Raw genomic sequence first — 18,079 nt, 5'->3', positions numbered from 1 at the left:
CCGTACCATGAGCGTGTAGTTTGTGTATTATTTTAGTGGTTTTTAATCACCGTACCATGAGCGTGTAGTTTGTGTATTATTTTGGTGGTTTTTAATCACCGTACCATGAGCGTGTAGTTTGTGTATTATTTTAGTGGTTTTTAATCACCGTACCATGAGCGTGTAGTTTGTGTATTATTTTAGTGGTTTTTAATCACCGTACCATGAGCGTGTAGTTTGTGTATTATTTTAGTGGTTTTTAATCACCGTACCATGAGCGTGTAGTTTGTGTATTATTTTAGTGGTTTTTAATCACCGTACCATGAGCGTGTAGTTTGTGTATTATTTTAGTGGTTTTTATCGCCGTACCATAAGCGTGTAGTTTGTGTATTATTTTAGTGGTTTTTATCGCCGTACCATAAGCGTGTAGTTTGTGTATTATTTAGTGGTTTTTTATCGCCGTACCATGAGCGTGTAGTTTGTGTATTATTTAGTGGTTTTTTATCGCCGTACCATGAGCGTGTAGTTTGTGTATTATTTAGTGGTTTTTTATCGCCGTACCATGAGCGTGTAGTTTGTGTATTATTTAGTGGTTTTTTATCGCCGTACCATGAGCGTGTAGTTTGTGTATTATTTAGTGGTTTTTTATCGCCGTACCATGAGCGTGTAGTTAGTGTATTATTTAGTGGTTTTTTATCGCCGTACCATGAGCGTGTAGTTAGTGTATTATTTAGTGGTTTTTTATCGCCGTACCATGAGCGTGTAGTTAGTGTATTATTTAGTGGTTTTTTATCGCCGTACCATGAGCGTGTAGTTTGTGTATTATTTAGTGGTTTTTTATCGCCGTACCATGAGCGTGTAGTTTGTGTATTATTTAGTGGTTTTTTATCGCCGTACCATGAGCGTGTAGTTAGTGTATTATTTAGTGTTTTTTTATCGCCGTACCATGAGCGTGTAGTTAGTGTATTATTTAGTGTTTTTTTATCGCCGTACCATGAGCGTGTAGTTTGTGTATTATTTTAGTGGTTTTTAATCACCGTACCATGAGCGTGTAGTTTGTGTATTATTTTAGTGGTTTTTAATCACCGTACCATGAGCGTGTAGTTTGTGTATTATTTTAGTGGTTTTTATCGCCGTACCATGAGCGTGTAGTTTGTGTATTATTTTAGTGGTTTTTATCGCCGTACCATGAGCGTGTAGTTTGTGTATTATTTTAGTGGTTTTTATCGCCGTACCATGAGCGTGTAGTTTGTGTATTATTTAGTGGTTTTTTTATCGCCGTACCATGAGCGTGTAGTTAGTGTATTATTTAGTGTTTTTTTTATCGCCGTACCATGAGCGTGTAGTTAGTGTATTATTTAGTGGTTTTTTATCGCCGTACCATGAGCGTGTAGTTAGTGTATTATTTAGTGGTTTTTTATCGCCGTACCATGAGCGTGTAGTTTGTGTATTATTTTAGTGTTTATCGCCGTACCATGAGCGTGTAGTTTGTGTATTATTTTAGTGTTTATCGCCGTACCATGAGCGTGTAGTTTGTGTATTATTTTAGTGTTTATCGCCGTACCATGAGCGTGTAGTTTGTGTATTATTTTAGTGTTTATCGCCGTACCATGAGCGTGTAGTTTGTGTATTATTTTAGTGTTTATCGCCGTACCATGAGCGTGTAGTTTGTGTATTATTTTAGTGTTTATCGCCGTACCATGAGCGTGTAGTTTGTGTATTATTTAGTGTTTATCGCCGTACCATGAGCGTGTAGTTTGTGTATTATTTTAGTGTTTATCGCCGTACCATGAGCGTGTAGTTTGTGTATTATTTTAGTGTTTATCGCCGTACCATGAGCGTGTAGTTTGTGTATTATTTTAGTGTTTATCGCCGTACCATGAGCGTGTAGTTTGTGTATTATTTTAGTGTTTATCGCCGTACCATGAGCGTGTAGTTTGTGTATTATTTTAGTGTTTATCGCCGTACCATGAGCGTGTAGTTTGTGTATTATTTTAGTGTTTATCGCCGTACCATGCCTTTAGTCAGCTGATCGCTCTTCTCCAGATTCTCTCTGATGTACGACAGCGTCTCCTGCTCCTGAAACAAGCAGCATGAAAACTAAACCTCAGACTCAGACCTCGGCTGGACACAGCAGCTCCATGAACAGTGTGATGACGGTTTTGCTGTTTTGTTTGTGAGGGTGTTGTCAGCTGTTAGCTTCTGGCTACCTGCTTCAGCTTCTCTTCGATCTCCCGCTTCCTGGCGGACGCGTCCTCGGTGGGAATCATCCTGAACGCTCCGGGAGGGGACTCGCATTAAAGTACGACAAATTACAGCTGGAAACAGATTCACACGCCGATTTATACACAAAAATAATAATATAGGAACGACACCCCCCAAAACCCACTGCTGTTTAGCTAAATGTGGTAGCGTCTAGCTAACAGGAATAGAACTGGCGGCATGAATTTCAAAGTAAAGTGTACTCTGTGTGTGTGTATATATATATATATATATATATATATATATATATATATATATATATATATATATATATATACACACACTCAACAAAAATATAAACGCAACACTTTTGGTTTTGCTCCCATTTTGTATGAGATGAACTCAAAGATCTAAAACTTTTTCCACATACACAATATCACCATTTCCCTCAAATATTGTTCACAAACCAGTCTAAATCTGTGATAGTGAGCACTTCTCCTTTGCTGAGATAATCCATCCCACCTCACAGGTGTGCCATATCAAGATGCTGATTAGACACCATGATTAGTGCACAGGTGTGCCTTAGACTGCCCACAATAAAAGGCCACTCTGAAAGGTGCAGTTTTGTTTTATTGGGGGGGCATACCAGTCAGTATCTGGTGTGACCACCATTTGCCTCATGCAGTGCAACACATCTTCGCATAGAGTTGATCAGGTTGTCAGTTGTGGCCTGTGGAATGTTGCTCCACTCTTCAATGGCTTTGCGAAGTTGCTGGATATTGGCAGGAACTGGTACACGCTGTCGTATACGCCGGTCCAGAGCATCCCAAACATGCTCAACGGGTGACATGTCCGGTGAGTATGCCGGCCATGCAAGAACTGGGACATTTTCAGCTTCCAAGAATTGTGTACAGATCCTTTCAACATGGGGCCGTGCATTATCCTGCTGCAACATGAGGTGATGTTCTTGGATGTATGGCACAACAATGGGCCTCAGGATCTCGTCACGGTATCTCTGTGCATTCAAAATGCCATCAATAAAATGCACCTGTGTTCTTCGTCCATAACAGATGCCTGCCCATACCATAGCCCCACCGCCACCACGCGCCACTCGATCCACAACATTGACATCAGAAAACCACTCACCCACACGACGCCACACACGCTGTCTGCCATCTGCCGTGAACAGTGTGAACCGGGATTCATCCATGAAGAGAACACCTCTCCAACGTGCCAAACGCCAGCGAATGTGAGCATTTGCCCACTCAAGTCGGTTATGACGACGAACTGGAGTCAGGTCGAGACCCCGATGAGGACGACGAGCATGCAGATGAACTTCCCTGAGACAGTTTCTGACAGTTTGTGCAGAAATTCTTTGGTTATGCAAACCGATTGTTTCAGCAGCTGTCCGAGTGGCTGGTCTCAGACGATCTTGGAGGTGAACATGCTGGATGTGGAGGTCCTGGGCTGGTGTGGTTACACGTGGTCTGCGGTTGTGAGGTTGGTTGGATGTACTGCCAAATTCTCTGAAACGCCTTTGGAGACGGCTTATGGTAGAGAAATGAACATTCAATACACGAGCAACAGCTCTGGTTGACATTCCTGCTGTCAGCATGCCAATTGCACGCTCCCTCAAATCTTGCGACATCTGTGGCATTGTGCTGTGTGATAAAACTGCACCTTTCAGAGTGGCCTTTTATTGTGGGCAGTCTAAGGCACACCTGTGCACTAATCATGGTGTCTAATCAGCATCTTGATAAGGCACACCTGTGAGGTGGATTATCTCAGCAAAGGAGAAGTGCTCACTATCACAGATTTAGACTGGTTTGTGAACAATATTTGAGGGAAATTGTGTATGTGGAAAAAAGTTGTATATCTTTGAGTTCATCTCATACAAAATCGGAGCAAAATCAAGTGTTGCGTTTATATTTTTGTTGAGTGTGTGTGCGCATATATATATATATATATATATATATATATATATATATATATATATATATATATATATATATATATATATATATATATATATATATATATATATATATATGAGTGCTACAGTCAGGTACACAAGTATTTGGACAGTGACAACTCTTGTACTCTGCCTTCTATAGATACCACACAATGCTAGTTTGCATAATTATGTCAGAAAAAAAAAACGTAAATGTTCCCTTAACCTAACTAAAAACAATAGCTATAAAAGTGATCATTTGTTTTAAAAATAGTCTTTACATTTAATTTGCCATTTAATTTTTACATTTAAATTACTTGTAGGTTCTGAAGGGGAATCTTCCGTGTAGAAAAACAGCTAAATTGTTTTTAAACCATTGAAGTAAAGCTGAAAGTCTACAGTACAAGATCATCTGGATGGTTTCATTTCAACTCCACTGTGTTGTAGAGGAAAAAATAAATACACACAATGTTGCCACATGTACAGACCAGTCATCTGACCTTTTAAAATTTGTATTTATGACAAATATAGCAAAATAAAATAGGTCTGGAATAAGTATTTACGTATTCACATTTTGTCGGAGTTCACCACCACAAAAAAAAAAAAATAAATAAATAAACTTTTAATCGTTCGATACAAAGGAACAGCTGCGTGTGTTTGTGTAATTAACTTGACCTCCTGTCTTCCGCTTCCGGTATAAGCTGCTGACGGCGGTGAGCTGTGATCTAAAAGACCGGTTGTTGTAATAATTCAACGCATTTCTGCTGTTATTTACAAAAATTATAAAGTATGCAGACCGACTAATCACACGGAATCACTCCAAACGCTCCAACACCAGTCTTACATACACGACCCACTAGGTGTCGCTGCAGGCCGCAGAAAGAGCCAAACGCACTGTAACGGTGTAATAATAATAGTAATAAAAACAACTTTAGAAAGTAACGACAATTTAATTGCAGAGATGTTCTTTACATATTTACAAAGTCTTAGAATGTTACAGTTATGTTACAAATTTTTGTTTATCATCCAAACAACACTGTCGATATGAAACAGCTCAGAAATATTATTTAATGTTAAAAGTAGTTATTACAGGGAGCAGTCTGCGTTCCCAGCAATAACTGCATTATAGGTTACTGTCCACAGTGAGTGATGTCTGTGGACAGAATGCTGCGGAATTCCAGCTATTCTGCACAGCTGCAACAAGTCAGCAGACAAAAAAACAAACAAAAAAAAAAAAATCACTCATGCATTAACAATGTAAATCATCACTTCAAAATAAAACACTTTAAAGTGAAGTCATCAGTAGATCTTTAACGTTATAAACAGAAGTGTAGTTGCCGCCCTAGCTAATGTTACCAACATGTAAGCGCCACCCCCAGGAGTCACTCTGGAACACTGCATGTCCTTTCAGAAGTGTGCTGAAAAGTAAAGCCACACTCCTTAGAAAGAGCTGCACAAATTTGTTTCATGGTATGCCCAATGATTTCACCAAGGTTTCTAAACACTGGTTCTGCACCTTTAGTGTTAATGTACAACATCTGCAAAGCGGAGAACGGCGTTCCTCAAGCAGCATTACTGGGAACACTGGAACACTCCACGTTCATAAAGCAGAACAATCTGTCTGGTGGCCTCCGGCTAAACAGAGTTTCACCTAATTTACAGGCAGGACAGGTGATGCTGGTTAACGTTAGTGACACAGATCAGGCTTCAAACATCGACTGCATTAACTCTTGACATTTGGGAAAGCCTCAGCACAGAGCCAATACAATACAGCCAGTAAACAGATGAGTCACGCCCTCTGGTTTGTTAACATTCATTCATTTTCTGTACCTGCTTACTGTAATTAAGGGTCGCGGGGGCACACTAGCCTATCGCAGAAGTAGTTTGTTAACAGGATAACTAAAAACAATGAATACTGGTAACTCAAATATAATTTAAACAAACTCATTAAAATATGCTGAACTTTGAACTAACAGATCAACCAAAAAAGCAGCTTAAAAAAAAAAAAATACGACGTAATATCCCACAGACATGTCTGGCACTTGCTGGTTAGTGGACGCTGGTTTAACGATTAGTCTGGGGCCAGATAGGTTGGTCACTAGATGGATTAGGAGCAGGTGTGGTCATCAATGAGACAAGGTTTCTGCACAGAAATGTAATAAATCAGAGAAGTAAACTGATTATTTCACAGTGATTATGTTCTGAAACTCAAATACCTCCACACAACCCTGCAAAAAGAACTACACCTGAATTTAGTTGTAAAAGTTGTGTGGTTCTGAAGTTACATGTAACTTGATATGAGTTTGTTGAAGCTTGCTGCTCCTGGAAAAGTGTCATTCTATTATTTAAATCACTCTCACACGTGAAGCAGAACGGCAGCGTCCTTAAAGCTGCACTCTACATCTCCTCTTCTTTAGACAGCGTCTGCGGAAGAAAAACATGAGACACGTCACACGCTTGGAAACAGACCAATGAGGCCGTTACTCGGCGTGTAAGTCACCTGTTTGAGGAACTGTTTCCCAAAATAATTTGTTGCCATGTTCTTTAAGCTGGTCTTGCCTCCCACTTTGCAGCGCACGTACCCGTAGAGGTTGGCGCCTTGTAAAACCAGACCCATGATCATCACAGGCTGCGAGCAGAGGGAGACAGCGTTAGCGCATGACGTGCAGCAACAAAGATCCCGTCCGACTGTAAGACTTACCAGCCATTTGACCTTAAAGGAAAAGAGCGTGCTGAAGCAGAAGACAACCCAGAGGACAGGACAAATGATCAGTCCCAGCCAGAAAATGCGGGAGTCCGAGTCTGAGGACTGTTGCTTCCCAGAGCCCTGAAGGAAGAAACAGGATATTCTCACAATCAGGACATCTGCAAATCCTCTATGGCCGGCTGACTGGACGCAGCGCACACTGAGACACCAGAGGTCAGCGTCATGACGTGACCTGAAGACGTGCGAGACAAAAGTAGTAGTAGAGACAAGTATGGAGCCGCACCTTCCTGGATTCAAACAGCCACTGGCTGCGCCCGTCATCGTCTACCTGGTTCCACCATCTCAGGCCAACCATCAACCTGCCCGTGATGTTCTGGACACAAAGACACACACGTATGATGTCATCAAGATGACTCTGTCTAACAAACCCCTAAATTCAGAGTGTGAATGTGACCTTTATGAATCCAATTAAACAGTCTACCAAATATTACAAAACGGTGAAAAGTACCACTGACACCTGCTGGCCCGGAGGGGAATAACTTAAAATCTTAAATCTATTAATTTTACAATGAGATAAAACAGAGAGAAGCTGGATTTCCACACATTCAGAAAACAATTTATCATGATAAATAACAGGAATGATTTGCAATATTGTTCCCATGAAATTTTGAGGACAGAATAGTCTGTAGGTGTGTTTGTTTGCCTATATGTGGCCCTGTGACAGACTGGCATCCTGTCCAGGGTGAACCACGTGTCGTGACCCGTGACTGATGAGATGGGCCCTGCTCCCCACCTGTGACCCCTCACTGGAGTGAGCGGTTGAAGATGAGTGAGTGAGTGTGAGTTACAGCACGAGTCACTTCTAAACTGCTGAAGTCTGTGAGGAGGCTCATAAATTGTGACAGAAGTCAAATTTGCATATGCAAAATGATAAAGTTTTACAGTTTAATGAATGAGGTCAGGTAATGAGACCTGATGAGTTAATGTATCAGTAATACTAACCAGGATGACCGACCAGAAATAAGAGCTCACCTTTACTGTCCAGAAGTCGCAGGAGAGCAGAAGAATGATTGTGACCATGCAGGCGATGAAACTCTTGCTGAACACCTCACAGAGCAGATACACCAGGATGGCACAAACTCTGAAGAAGAGGTGGAAGAAGGATGCCACGGGGTGCCTGGTGACACATTTCCAACAAACTCATTACAGAGGTCAATCCTTTCACCTCGTGATGAAGTCCGTTCAGCACAACAAGACAAAGACATGAAGGAAGCTGCTCCAAACTCACTTAATGCCCGTCTTCTTTGACCTTTTAGTTGCATCATCCTCTGCATCAAACAGAGACACGTCTTCATCGTTGGCATCCTGGAGGTTCAAGAAGGAACGCATCAAGTCTCGGGAGATTTAGGACATACAGTAGTGTTCAGAATAATAGTGCTATATGACTAAAAAGATTAATCCAGGTTTTGAGTATATTTCTTATTGTTACATGGGAAACAAGGTACCAGTAGATTCAGTAGATTCTCACAAATCCAACAAGACCAAGCATTGATGATATGCACACTCTTAACTGAAATTGGGCTATTAGTAAAAAAAAAGTAGAAAAGGGGGTGTTCACAATAATAGCAGTGTGGCATTCAGTCAGTGAGTTCGTCAAATTTGTGGAACAAACAGGTGTGAATCAGGTGTCCCCTATTTAAGGATGAAGCCAGCACCTGTTGAACATGCTTTTCTCTTTGAAAGCCTGAGGAAAATGGGACGTTCAAGACATTGTTCAGAAGAACAGCATGGTTTGATTAAAAAGTTGATTGGAGAGGGGAAAACGTATACACAGGTGCAAAAAATTATAGGCTGTTCATCTACAATTGATCTCCAATGCTTTAAAATGGACCAAAAAAAAAAAAAAAAAATAGACGCGTGGAAGAAAACGGAAAACAACCATCAAAATGGATAGAAGATTAACCAGAATGACAAAGGCTCACCCATTGATCAGCTCCAGGATGATCAAAGACTGTCTGGAGTTACCTGTAAGTGCTGTGACAGTTAGAAGACGCCTGTGTGAAGCTAATTTATTTGCAAGAATCCCCCGCAAAGTCCCTCTGTTAAATAAAAGACGTGCAGAAGCGGTTACAATTTGCCAAAGAACACATCAACTGGCCTAAAGAGAAATGGAGGAATATTTTGTGGACTGATGAGAGTAAAACTGTTCTTTTTGGGTCCAAGGGCTGCAGACAGTTTGTGAGACGACCCCCAAACTCTGAATTCAAGCCATAGTTCACAGTGAAGACAGTGATGCATGGTGGTGCAAGCATCATGATATTGGCATGTTTCTCCTACTATGGTGTTGGGCCTATATATCATATACCAGGTATCATGGATCAGTTTGGATATGTCAAAATACTTGAAGAGGTCATGTTGCCTTATGCTGAAGAGGACATGCCCTTGAAATGGGTGTTTCAACAAGACAATGACCCCAAGCACACTAGTAAACGAGCAAAATCTTGGTTCCAAACCAACAAAATTAATGTTTTGGAGTGGTCTGCCCAATCCCTGGACCTAAATCCAATTGAGAACTTGTGGGGTGACATCAAAAAAGCTGTTTCTGAAGCAAAATCAAGAAATGTAAATGAACTGTGGAATGTTGTTAAAGAATCTTGGAGTGGAATAACGGCTGAAAGGTGCCACAAGTTGGTTGACTCCATGCCTCGCAGATGTGAAGAAATCATGAAAAACTGTGGTTATACAACCCCTGGCAAAAATTATGGAATCACCGGCCTCGGAGGATGTTCATTCAGTTGTTTAATTTTGTAGAAAAAAAAGCAGATCACAGACATGACACAAAACTAAAGTCATTTCAAATGGCAACTTTCTGGCTTTAAGAAACACTATAAGAAATCAAGAAAAAAAGATTGTGGCAGTCAGTAACGGTTACTTTTTTAGACCAAGCAGAGGAAAAAATATGGACTCACTCAATTCTGAGGAATAAATTATGGAATCACCCTGTAAATTTTCATCCCCAAAACTATGGTCTGATGTTGTCGTAGAGCCCAACCAATAATGCTTTTTTTGGGGGGAGTCAACACAATATCAATTAGGGGGTTAAACATGTATCTACAGGAAAAAGTACCAATGATTCAGAACTTTTCAAAATCAAACCGTTATGACAAAGAAATGTAAATGAGGCATGTACGTATGTCACAGTGGCATCAGGCTGCCTTCACTCGAACAGGCAGACACTGTGTCATATCACTCAACATTCGCAGGAAATAGATTTCTCATGTATTTTGGCGCCGCCGAGCTGATGCCACGGTGAACACTTGCCTCTCGTCGCTGTAAAACATCCACACTGACTGCAAATGAACAGCAGCGGGTTGTTCTGCCTCTGTCTCTTATGGCTAATGTGACTAGGGGGTGATGGGGTCCCAGCCATGCTTGATAGCATTGCAAACAATGCTGTCAAAGCACCCTCTGCTGGACATAACGACGTAATGACACGATTTTCAACAGCCAAAGTGTTTTTCTGCATCACTGAGTCATTAAAATAACAGATTTCATATCTGCAAAAATAATACTGATACCAGTATGATGGTGAAAAGCTCACCAAAACTATTTACTCTTTCAGCTGTACGATCCCGAAGTGTGCTGGCTGGTACTCTGGACTGTGACTCCAGCAATATGAGTTTGGTTCTTGCTTAAACCAAGAAGCATTTTGTAATTTTGTGATGTCTGATGTTATGGAATATACGCCTTGTTTTTTTCCTCATTGTGACATCATGCACAGCTCTACGAACACAATCTTGCATCATCATTACGGCTCTGTACAGATGAACAATACAGTTGTGTACAGACCACAAACTGTGTATATACTGGACAAAGCCGGTGTGACATCACCCGTAGGATTTTGACAGCAAACCGGATTAGACTATTCAGCCCATGTCTGGGTGTCGCCATGATGGCAGCACTGATTCTGGCTGTGTGATGATGAACTTATGAATGCATAAAGGGGTGGAACGTGGCTCAGTGTGTGATGAATGTAGCCTGAACAGGCCCCTCAGAGTCCAAACCCCCTAAGCTAACAAGGCTAACCTTTGTTTGGGTGTTTATTACATATTTTTGGGGACTGTGCAGTGGTTCTAACAATTTACTTTGGTGTGGGCATTAAAAGTTAGGAACCACTTATTTTTTCAGTAATCGTGCATTGACGGGGCTTAACAGAATAGGCTAGCAAAAGCTGCTAAAAGCACTAACACTGTTAGCATTTAACATTAACCCTATAACGCCAAGTGTATCATATCTGATACAGGATTTTCTGAATTCCTGCTTCATCAGTGTGATATTTTCTCCCCAAAAAACCCATCGTATACAATGAGATACTTGTAGTGCACAGACAAACCACCAGATGTCAGTATCTTATGCATCAGAGGGCCTTCAGATGAGACATTCATAATGGCTGCCTGAAACAAATGATCCACAGTAATTTCCCTAAGAAAATGCAGCATTTTATAGGTTTGAAATGTTATGTTTGCTCTGGATTTAAAATGGATGTTTTTATGCTAGAATGTCCAATGTAGAAAATATGATACAAATAAAAACATATATGCAAAAAGGTTTTTGTTTTTTGTTTTTGGTGGGTTTGTTAAAAGGTCCAATAAAGACTCTTGTTTCAAAAAATTAAGAGAATTTTCTGACAATTATTTCACAGGGTGGGCTTTATAGGTTTAAATACTACCAGAGTTTCACTGAGCGCGAATGTTGCAGCAGGGACTTTTCATATGATCTGTTAGGACGTTTTACCGCACAACAAGCCAGAATATTCCAGATGTTTGTAATAATGATGTATGTTTTTTTTTTTTTTTGCCAGCTTGCACTCGGCCGAGACGGATGCACTTTTCTCTTCTCCCTCCCTCCTTATCTTTCCTGCTTCTGTGGCGTGTTGTCTGTGAGGCTGCAGCTTTGCTCTTCTGGAAAATGACAAAAATGGATCTGTTAAAGTGGTCTCTGAACGCAATTGACACTATTTTTCTACAAGACATTCGGGGGGCAGAGGACCCGACCTATCCTGCCAGGACGCATGTGATGGGTTACGTGATGGACTCATGGAGGAGATGGCAGGTCATGTGCCTTTACATGCTTTCTGTGGAGGACGTCGAAGATGTGTATATATTCGGCTTGGTGGTGACCGGCTTTCTGCTGTGTGGAGCGGGCATGGCGCTGGTTTACCGGAAAATCAAGAAAGTGGAAGCAGCTTTGATTGGGCCTTCCAGGCTGCCCTACATGATTGATTCGATTGGGAAGGCAGTGGCTGCGCAGCACGCTGGAAAACATCTCGGGTAGGATTGCAGCTCTGGAAACCCGCTGTGACCGTCTGTGAAGACCACATTCTACATTCAGATGTATTGAGAGACACTCTGTTCTCAGAACTGTGGAATCTTTCAGGCGTCTGCTAATCTGGTTATTCATTTGGCCTCCCCAACACAGCTGCACTTCAAGGTCGCTGTGATAAAAAACCTCCTCAAGAAGATCAACACTTAAGCCTCGCTCCCTGGTCATCCCCCCTCCCCTCAGCTTCTCCAGCTCTGACGTTGACTGTGGACAGTGGACTGCTCAGGGCTGAGCCCCTCCCCCTCCAGGATTGTCAGACAAGGCCGTTGACAGCGCCAAATAGGCTGCCTCCGGAGTGTTCTGATAAAATGGACCTTCAAATCTCGGTTGTCGTCCTGCGTCCTTTTTTGTCTGTGTGATTATTGTTTTTCTGTGCTGATGGGGATTTTTTTCCTCATTGCTGCTGTGTAACGCAGCGGTTATGAGGGGTTTTTTTTTCTCCTTTTCCCTCGTGTTTTGCTTTTCAATATATGTTTATGTACCGGGCCGGCCTATGTGTGTTGTGTGTTATGTGTGTGTCGTTTGTTATGGGTCAGTCTTGGTTTGCTCAGCCCTGCTGTTGACCAAGGCAGGGATATACATCTGGAGCTGGTCCCCGGGCGCCTAATGGCGACTTCTGCTCCTACTGGCAATTAGGATGGGTTAAATGCAGTAGACACATTTCATTGTGCAGGGAACATGTTCTTCTGTGCATATGACAATAAAATTCCTTTGAATCCTTGAATAAAACAGTCCAAATAAACAGACACAGTCTCCATAACAGCGAGTGGCTGCTGCCGCCAGCTGAGAGGAGAAGTCACTCAGCGCAAAGCTATTGTCACTCAAAGTGACCACGCCTAAATTTATACATAATTTCATGGCTTAAAATGTCTTAAACTAAGAAGCTAAAGAAAAAAAAAAAACTCACCCTCTGTACAGCTGTCATGGAGGAGGAAACGATCTATAGAGAACAAAACTGTTTTTTGTACCAGGCTAAAACATGTTTATTTCTCCTGTAAAGTTGGCCATTTTAACATGGAGTCCTATGGGAATGTCCTATTTTAGAGCCAGCCTCAACTTTTTTCTTTTTTCAAGTAGGGCTTCATGTGACACCATCAAAATTCACCCCTTGGTACAGACAGATGATCAAGTGATGGCCAAATGGTTAAGTGCACTTATTTCCAGTGGGAAAGGTTCCCAGTTCAACACCCACCTCCTGCCCATTCTCCATGGAATATGGAGGGTTTACGGTACATCCAAAAAGTATTCACAGCGCTTCACACTTACCACATTTTATGTTACAGCCTCATTCCTAAATGGATGAAATTCATTTTTGTCCTCAAACTACACACAATACCCCATAATGACAATGTGAGAAAAAATTGAAATGTTGTAAAATTTCTAAAGAAATCTCATGTACATAAATATTCACAGCCTTTGCCATGAAGCTCAAAATTGAGTTCAGATGCATCCTGTTTCCACTGATGATGTTTGAGATGTTTCAACAGCTTAACTGGAGTCAACCTGGGGTAAATTCACTTAATTCAACATGATTTGGAAAGACACACACCTGTCTACATATAAGGTCCCACAGTTGACAGTGCATGTCAGAGCACAAACCAAGCATTGGACTGTAGGAATTGACTGAAGACCAAGACAGGATTGTCTCCAGGCACAAATCTGGAGAAGGGTCCCAATGATGCTTTGAAGGTCCCAATGAGCACAATGGACTCCATCGTCCTCTGTGGAAAGAGGAGAACCTTCCAGAAGGACAACTAGAGATGGGTATCAAATACCAGTTCCTTTTAAGAATTGTTAAAAAATGATTTGATCCACGACATCCATAGCCTTTTTGCTTAATGATTCCCTTATCGGACCTTCAGTTCACATTACGCTGGAGCAGCTGTTGTTTCTAAGGGTGTGTACTGGGAAAATGATCATTTCTCTGCGTTGACTGCAGACCCGCTGCTTCGCTGCTTTTCAAAACAGATAGGTCCACAATTTCTTCATTAACCCCTCTCAAAGCAACAAATGCTGTGAATGCTTTCTGGATGTACTGTATAGTTAACTTGTAGCACCTTGGTCAAGTCATAGTACGCAATACTAAGAGTTAGCTGGCAGCTCTAGTAAATGTAAAAAAATGTGAATAAACTGTCATACACATCTAACCCTCCTCATGGGCAGTCCTTTGTGCAGACATGGAAAACATCATGATGTGTTAAAAAAGAGTTTGTGATTTCTGCGATTTACTGCTTGTCACACAATAACCAAGCGTAACCAAAACGCTGTTTACCGCACGGGATAATGGCAATGCTAACTAACTAACTTTAAAATAAATTACCGGCACAAATCAACATCAATCAAACCGAGCAGCTGTAACACACCGAGTCCACTTACTGAATTAAAAAGTGCTACAAGTTGACCAAGCATGTGCTAGGAGCAGGTAGGTGACACAGGTTGACCTGACACTGTACAGATAGATCATCAATAACACCACAGACAGGCACATCATCAATGAGGCTGCGTACAGACCGATTATCGATGAGGGTGCTTACAGACAGATTATCAGAAAATTTGGATTAGTGGTTGTGGTTAACATATTCTAAGAATCTCGGTATCAGTGGCAAATACATGTACAAGTACGAAGCCTCGTGATCACATGACCAATACTGACCTATGAGAGAGACGTTCACGGCTCCGTACGGATAGCTGTAAACACACATCTTACTCCAATCAGCGTCACTGTAATTAACTTTTAGGATCTCTTTTTCGAAGTAATTGCAGTTATTTTGGAGTTACTGTCAGATTTATGACGTCTGTGATTAATAAACAGAAAAAGATGTTTCTCTGTGTTTTGTTAGCTTAGCACCTTTAGCTGTTACGGCGCCACAGTGAAGACGACAGTCACAATAATGCAAGATCAGTTTGTCTGCAGGTCCAGAATAAATGTTCCTTTACATTTCTGATGAGAGCAGAAACATTCAATTAAATTTAGACAGTGTTAGCAGCATTAGCTAAGTATTTAGTAGTACGAAAACGACACAGGTACAAACTAACATATTCCAGCCGTTCTCGGCCGCAGCGCCTCCGTCATCATTTAACATTACGAAACGCAAACAGGGAAAAAAAAAATTAAACTTACTGCTGTTAACATGGTGAAATGTGAGCGGACACTTCCTGCTACATGCTCCGCTGGAAGCCACGTCATGCTGCGCTGTTACGACCACGTGACCAAACCGAGCGTAGAAAGAACGTCAGTACGTCATCACGCACGGTTTGATACGTTTTGTTTGAGTGAATGTTTTTGTGACGCTTCAAAGTAAGTGACATTAATGCAAAGCGCCGTTTTTCAGCTTCAAATCACTGTTTAGCTTGTTTGATGTATTTATTAACCCAAAATAACACATTTAACATATGTTTGTACATAAAGAAAAAATACATTAAGAGGAGATAAACAACAATAAACCAATTTTAATTACTTTAATTACAAAGCAAATTAATTGCATAGGTTTTAGCTTTCACATCTTTACAGTTTGTGCTGTATTTTAGTGTGTCCATATTGTAAGTACAACAGAGAGACAATGATCCTGGATTTCTGTTTTCTAAAAATAACATTTTGCTGATCAACATAAACTTTAAATCATCCTTTTTACACCATGTTTTTGTTGCCCTTGACCTTGACCCTTGTAGTGGTGCAGCCAAGGTTGGGTAGGATTACTTTGAAAGAATACATGTGGATTACATGTATGTATGTACATATGTACATTTGGATTACTTGTAATCTGATTACTTTTGGATTACATTTCAAAGTAATCCTACCCAACCCTGCAGCTTAGCTAAAATTTCTGTAAACATTGTTCATTTTGTGATAAAAGCATGGAATTTGGCACATGTTCTAAATTAACTTGTTCTAAATTAACATGTTCCAAATTAACTTCAGATATGGCGCAATCCCGGAGCTGACCTTTAATGAGCTGGGTCAATAAAGAATTACACAGGGGTCAAAATTCAAAAATGCTCCAATCATGTTGAAAATCACTCATAGTGCAGCAGATAACACAATATTTACAGAGGAATCCTTCAAATGGTGATACAAGCACCAAATCTGGCAAAACTACAACCCCTGGCAAAAATTATGGAATCACTGGCCTCAGAGGATGTTCATTCAGTTGTTTAATTTTGTAGAAAAAAGGCAGATCACAAACATGACACAAAACTAAAGTCATTTCAAATGGCAACTTTCTGGCTTTAAGAAACACTATAAGAAATCAAGAAAAAAAGATTGTGGCAGTCAGTAACGGTTACTTTTTAGACCAAGCAGAGGAAAAAAATATGGAATCACTCAATTCTGAGGAAAAAATTATGGAATCACCCTGTAAATTTTCATCCCCAAAACTAACACCTGCATCAAATCAGATCTGCTCGTTAGTCTGCATCTAAAAAGGAGTGATCACACCTTGGAGAGCTGTTGCACCAAGTGGACTGAATGAATCATGGCTCCAACACGAGAGATGTCAATTGAAACAAAGGAGAGGATTATCAAACTCTTAAAAGAGGGTAAATCATCACGCAATGTTGCAAAAGATGTTGGTTGTTCCGTCAGCTGTGTCTAAACTCTGGACCAAATACAAACAACATGGGAAGGTTGTTAAAGGCAAACATACTGGTAGACCAAGGAAGACATCAAAGCGTCAAGACAGAAAACTTAAAGCAATATGTCTCAAAAATCGAAAAATGTACAACAAAACAAATGAGGAACGAATGGGAGGAAACTGGAGTCAACGTCTGTGACCGAACTGTAAGAAACCGCCTAAAGGAAACAGGATTTACATACAGAAAAGCTAAACGAAAGCCATCATTAACACCTAAACAGAAAAAAACAAGGTTATAATGAGCTAAGGAAAAGCAATCGTGGACTGTGGATGACTGGATGAAAGTCATATTCAGTGATGAATCTCGAATCTGCATTGGGCAAGGTGATGATGCTGGAACTTTTGTTTGGTGCCATTCCAATGGGATTTATAAAGGTGACTGCCTGAAGAGAACATGTAAATTTCCACAGTCATTGATGATATGGGGCTGCATGTCAGGTAAAGGCACTGGAGCGATGGCTGTCATTACATCATCAATAAATGCACAAGTTTATGTTGATATTTTGGACAATTGAAAGGATGTTTGGGGATGATGAAATCATTTTTCAAGAAGATAATGCATCTTGCCATAGAGCAAAAACTGTAAAAACATTGCTTGCAAAAAGACACATAGGGTCAATGTCAATGAGCAGATGTGATTTGATGCAGGTGTTAGTTTTGGGGATGAAAATTTACAAGTTGATTCCATAATTTATTCCTCAGAATTGAGTGATTCCATATTTTTTTCCTCTGCTTGGTCTAAAAAGTAATCGTTACTGACTGCCACAATCTTTTTTCTTGATTTCTTTTAGTGTTTCTTAAAACCAGAAAGTTGCCATTTGAAATGACTTTAGTTTTGTGTCATGTCTGTGATCTGCTTTTTTTCTACAAAATTAAACAACTGAATGAACATCTTCCGAGGCCGGTGATTCCATAATTTTTGCCAGGGGTTGTACACCTTAGATATTACTCTTGAAAAAAACAACGGGCCACTTGAATTTTCAATAGGCGGCCACTTAGGGGTCGATTGAAGAATTACATAGGGATCAAAATATAAAAATGCTCCAGTCATATTGAAAATGATACCACATTATTTGTCTGATCATAACAATTCCAAAAAGGTATAGTTTGGACTATCTATGACTGAATTCCATGGAGTTATGTGGTTAAAAACAGCAAAAATGGTGACAAGGGTCAGTTTCAGTTTGTACAGGTGTCAAAAATTAAAGTTGCTCCAATTTTGGTAAA

At 40.5% G+C, this 18,079-nt stretch overlaps 2 protein-coding genes across 3 annotated transcripts in view; both read right to left on the bottom strand.

Moving 5' to 3' along the window:
• exoc7 (exocyst complex component 7) overlaps nucleotides 1–2,386 on the bottom strand; it is an 88,336-nt gene extending 85,950 nt beyond the window's left edge. Inside the window, 2 exon segments of the mRNA XM_034193326.1 lie at nucleotides 1,993–2,058; nucleotides 2,190–2,386. Of these exon segments, the coding sequence (XP_034049217.1) occupies nucleotides 1,993–2,058; nucleotides 2,190–2,249 (126 nt within the window). The 5' untranslated portion in view covers nucleotides 2,250–2,386.
• A 2,676-nt stretch (nucleotides 2,387–5,062) lies between these two features.
• Nucleotides 5,063–15,452, bottom strand: tvp23b (trans-golgi network vesicle protein 23 homolog B (S. cerevisiae)). Of its 2 annotated transcripts, XM_034194438.1 has the most exons (8): nucleotides 15,343–15,452; nucleotides 8,128–8,204; nucleotides 7,872–8,016; nucleotides 7,123–7,212; nucleotides 6,834–6,959; nucleotides 6,633–6,761; nucleotides 6,493–6,556; nucleotides 5,063–6,275 (listed from the first exon to the last, which is right to left on the bottom strand). In XM_034194438.1, exons 1-7 carry the CDS (start codon nucleotides 15,406–15,408, stop codon nucleotides 6,530–6,532), a joined length of 660 nt encoding a protein of 219 aa, XP_034050329.1. In that variant the 5' UTR covers nucleotides 15,409–15,452; the 3' UTR covers nucleotides 5,063–6,275; nucleotides 6,493–6,529. The 2 variants fall into 2 exon arrangements, with proteins under 2 accessions (XP_034050329.1, XP_034050328.1); XM_034194437.1 differs by having other exon boundaries at nucleotides 5,063–6,556.
• Between the last annotated feature and the right edge of the window lie 2,627 nt (nucleotides 15,453–18,079).

Source organism: Thalassophryne amazonica, chromosome 18 (genome assembly GCF_902500255.1).
Source record: "Thalassophryne amazonica chromosome 18, fThaAma1.1, whole genome shotgun sequence".
Classification (NCBI taxonomy): domain Eukaryota; kingdom Metazoa; phylum Chordata; class Actinopteri; order Batrachoidiformes; family Batrachoididae; genus Thalassophryne; species Thalassophryne amazonica.
The sequence above is the reverse complement of the archived record's forward strand: the minus strand, read 5'-3'. Positions and strand labels throughout refer to the sequence as shown.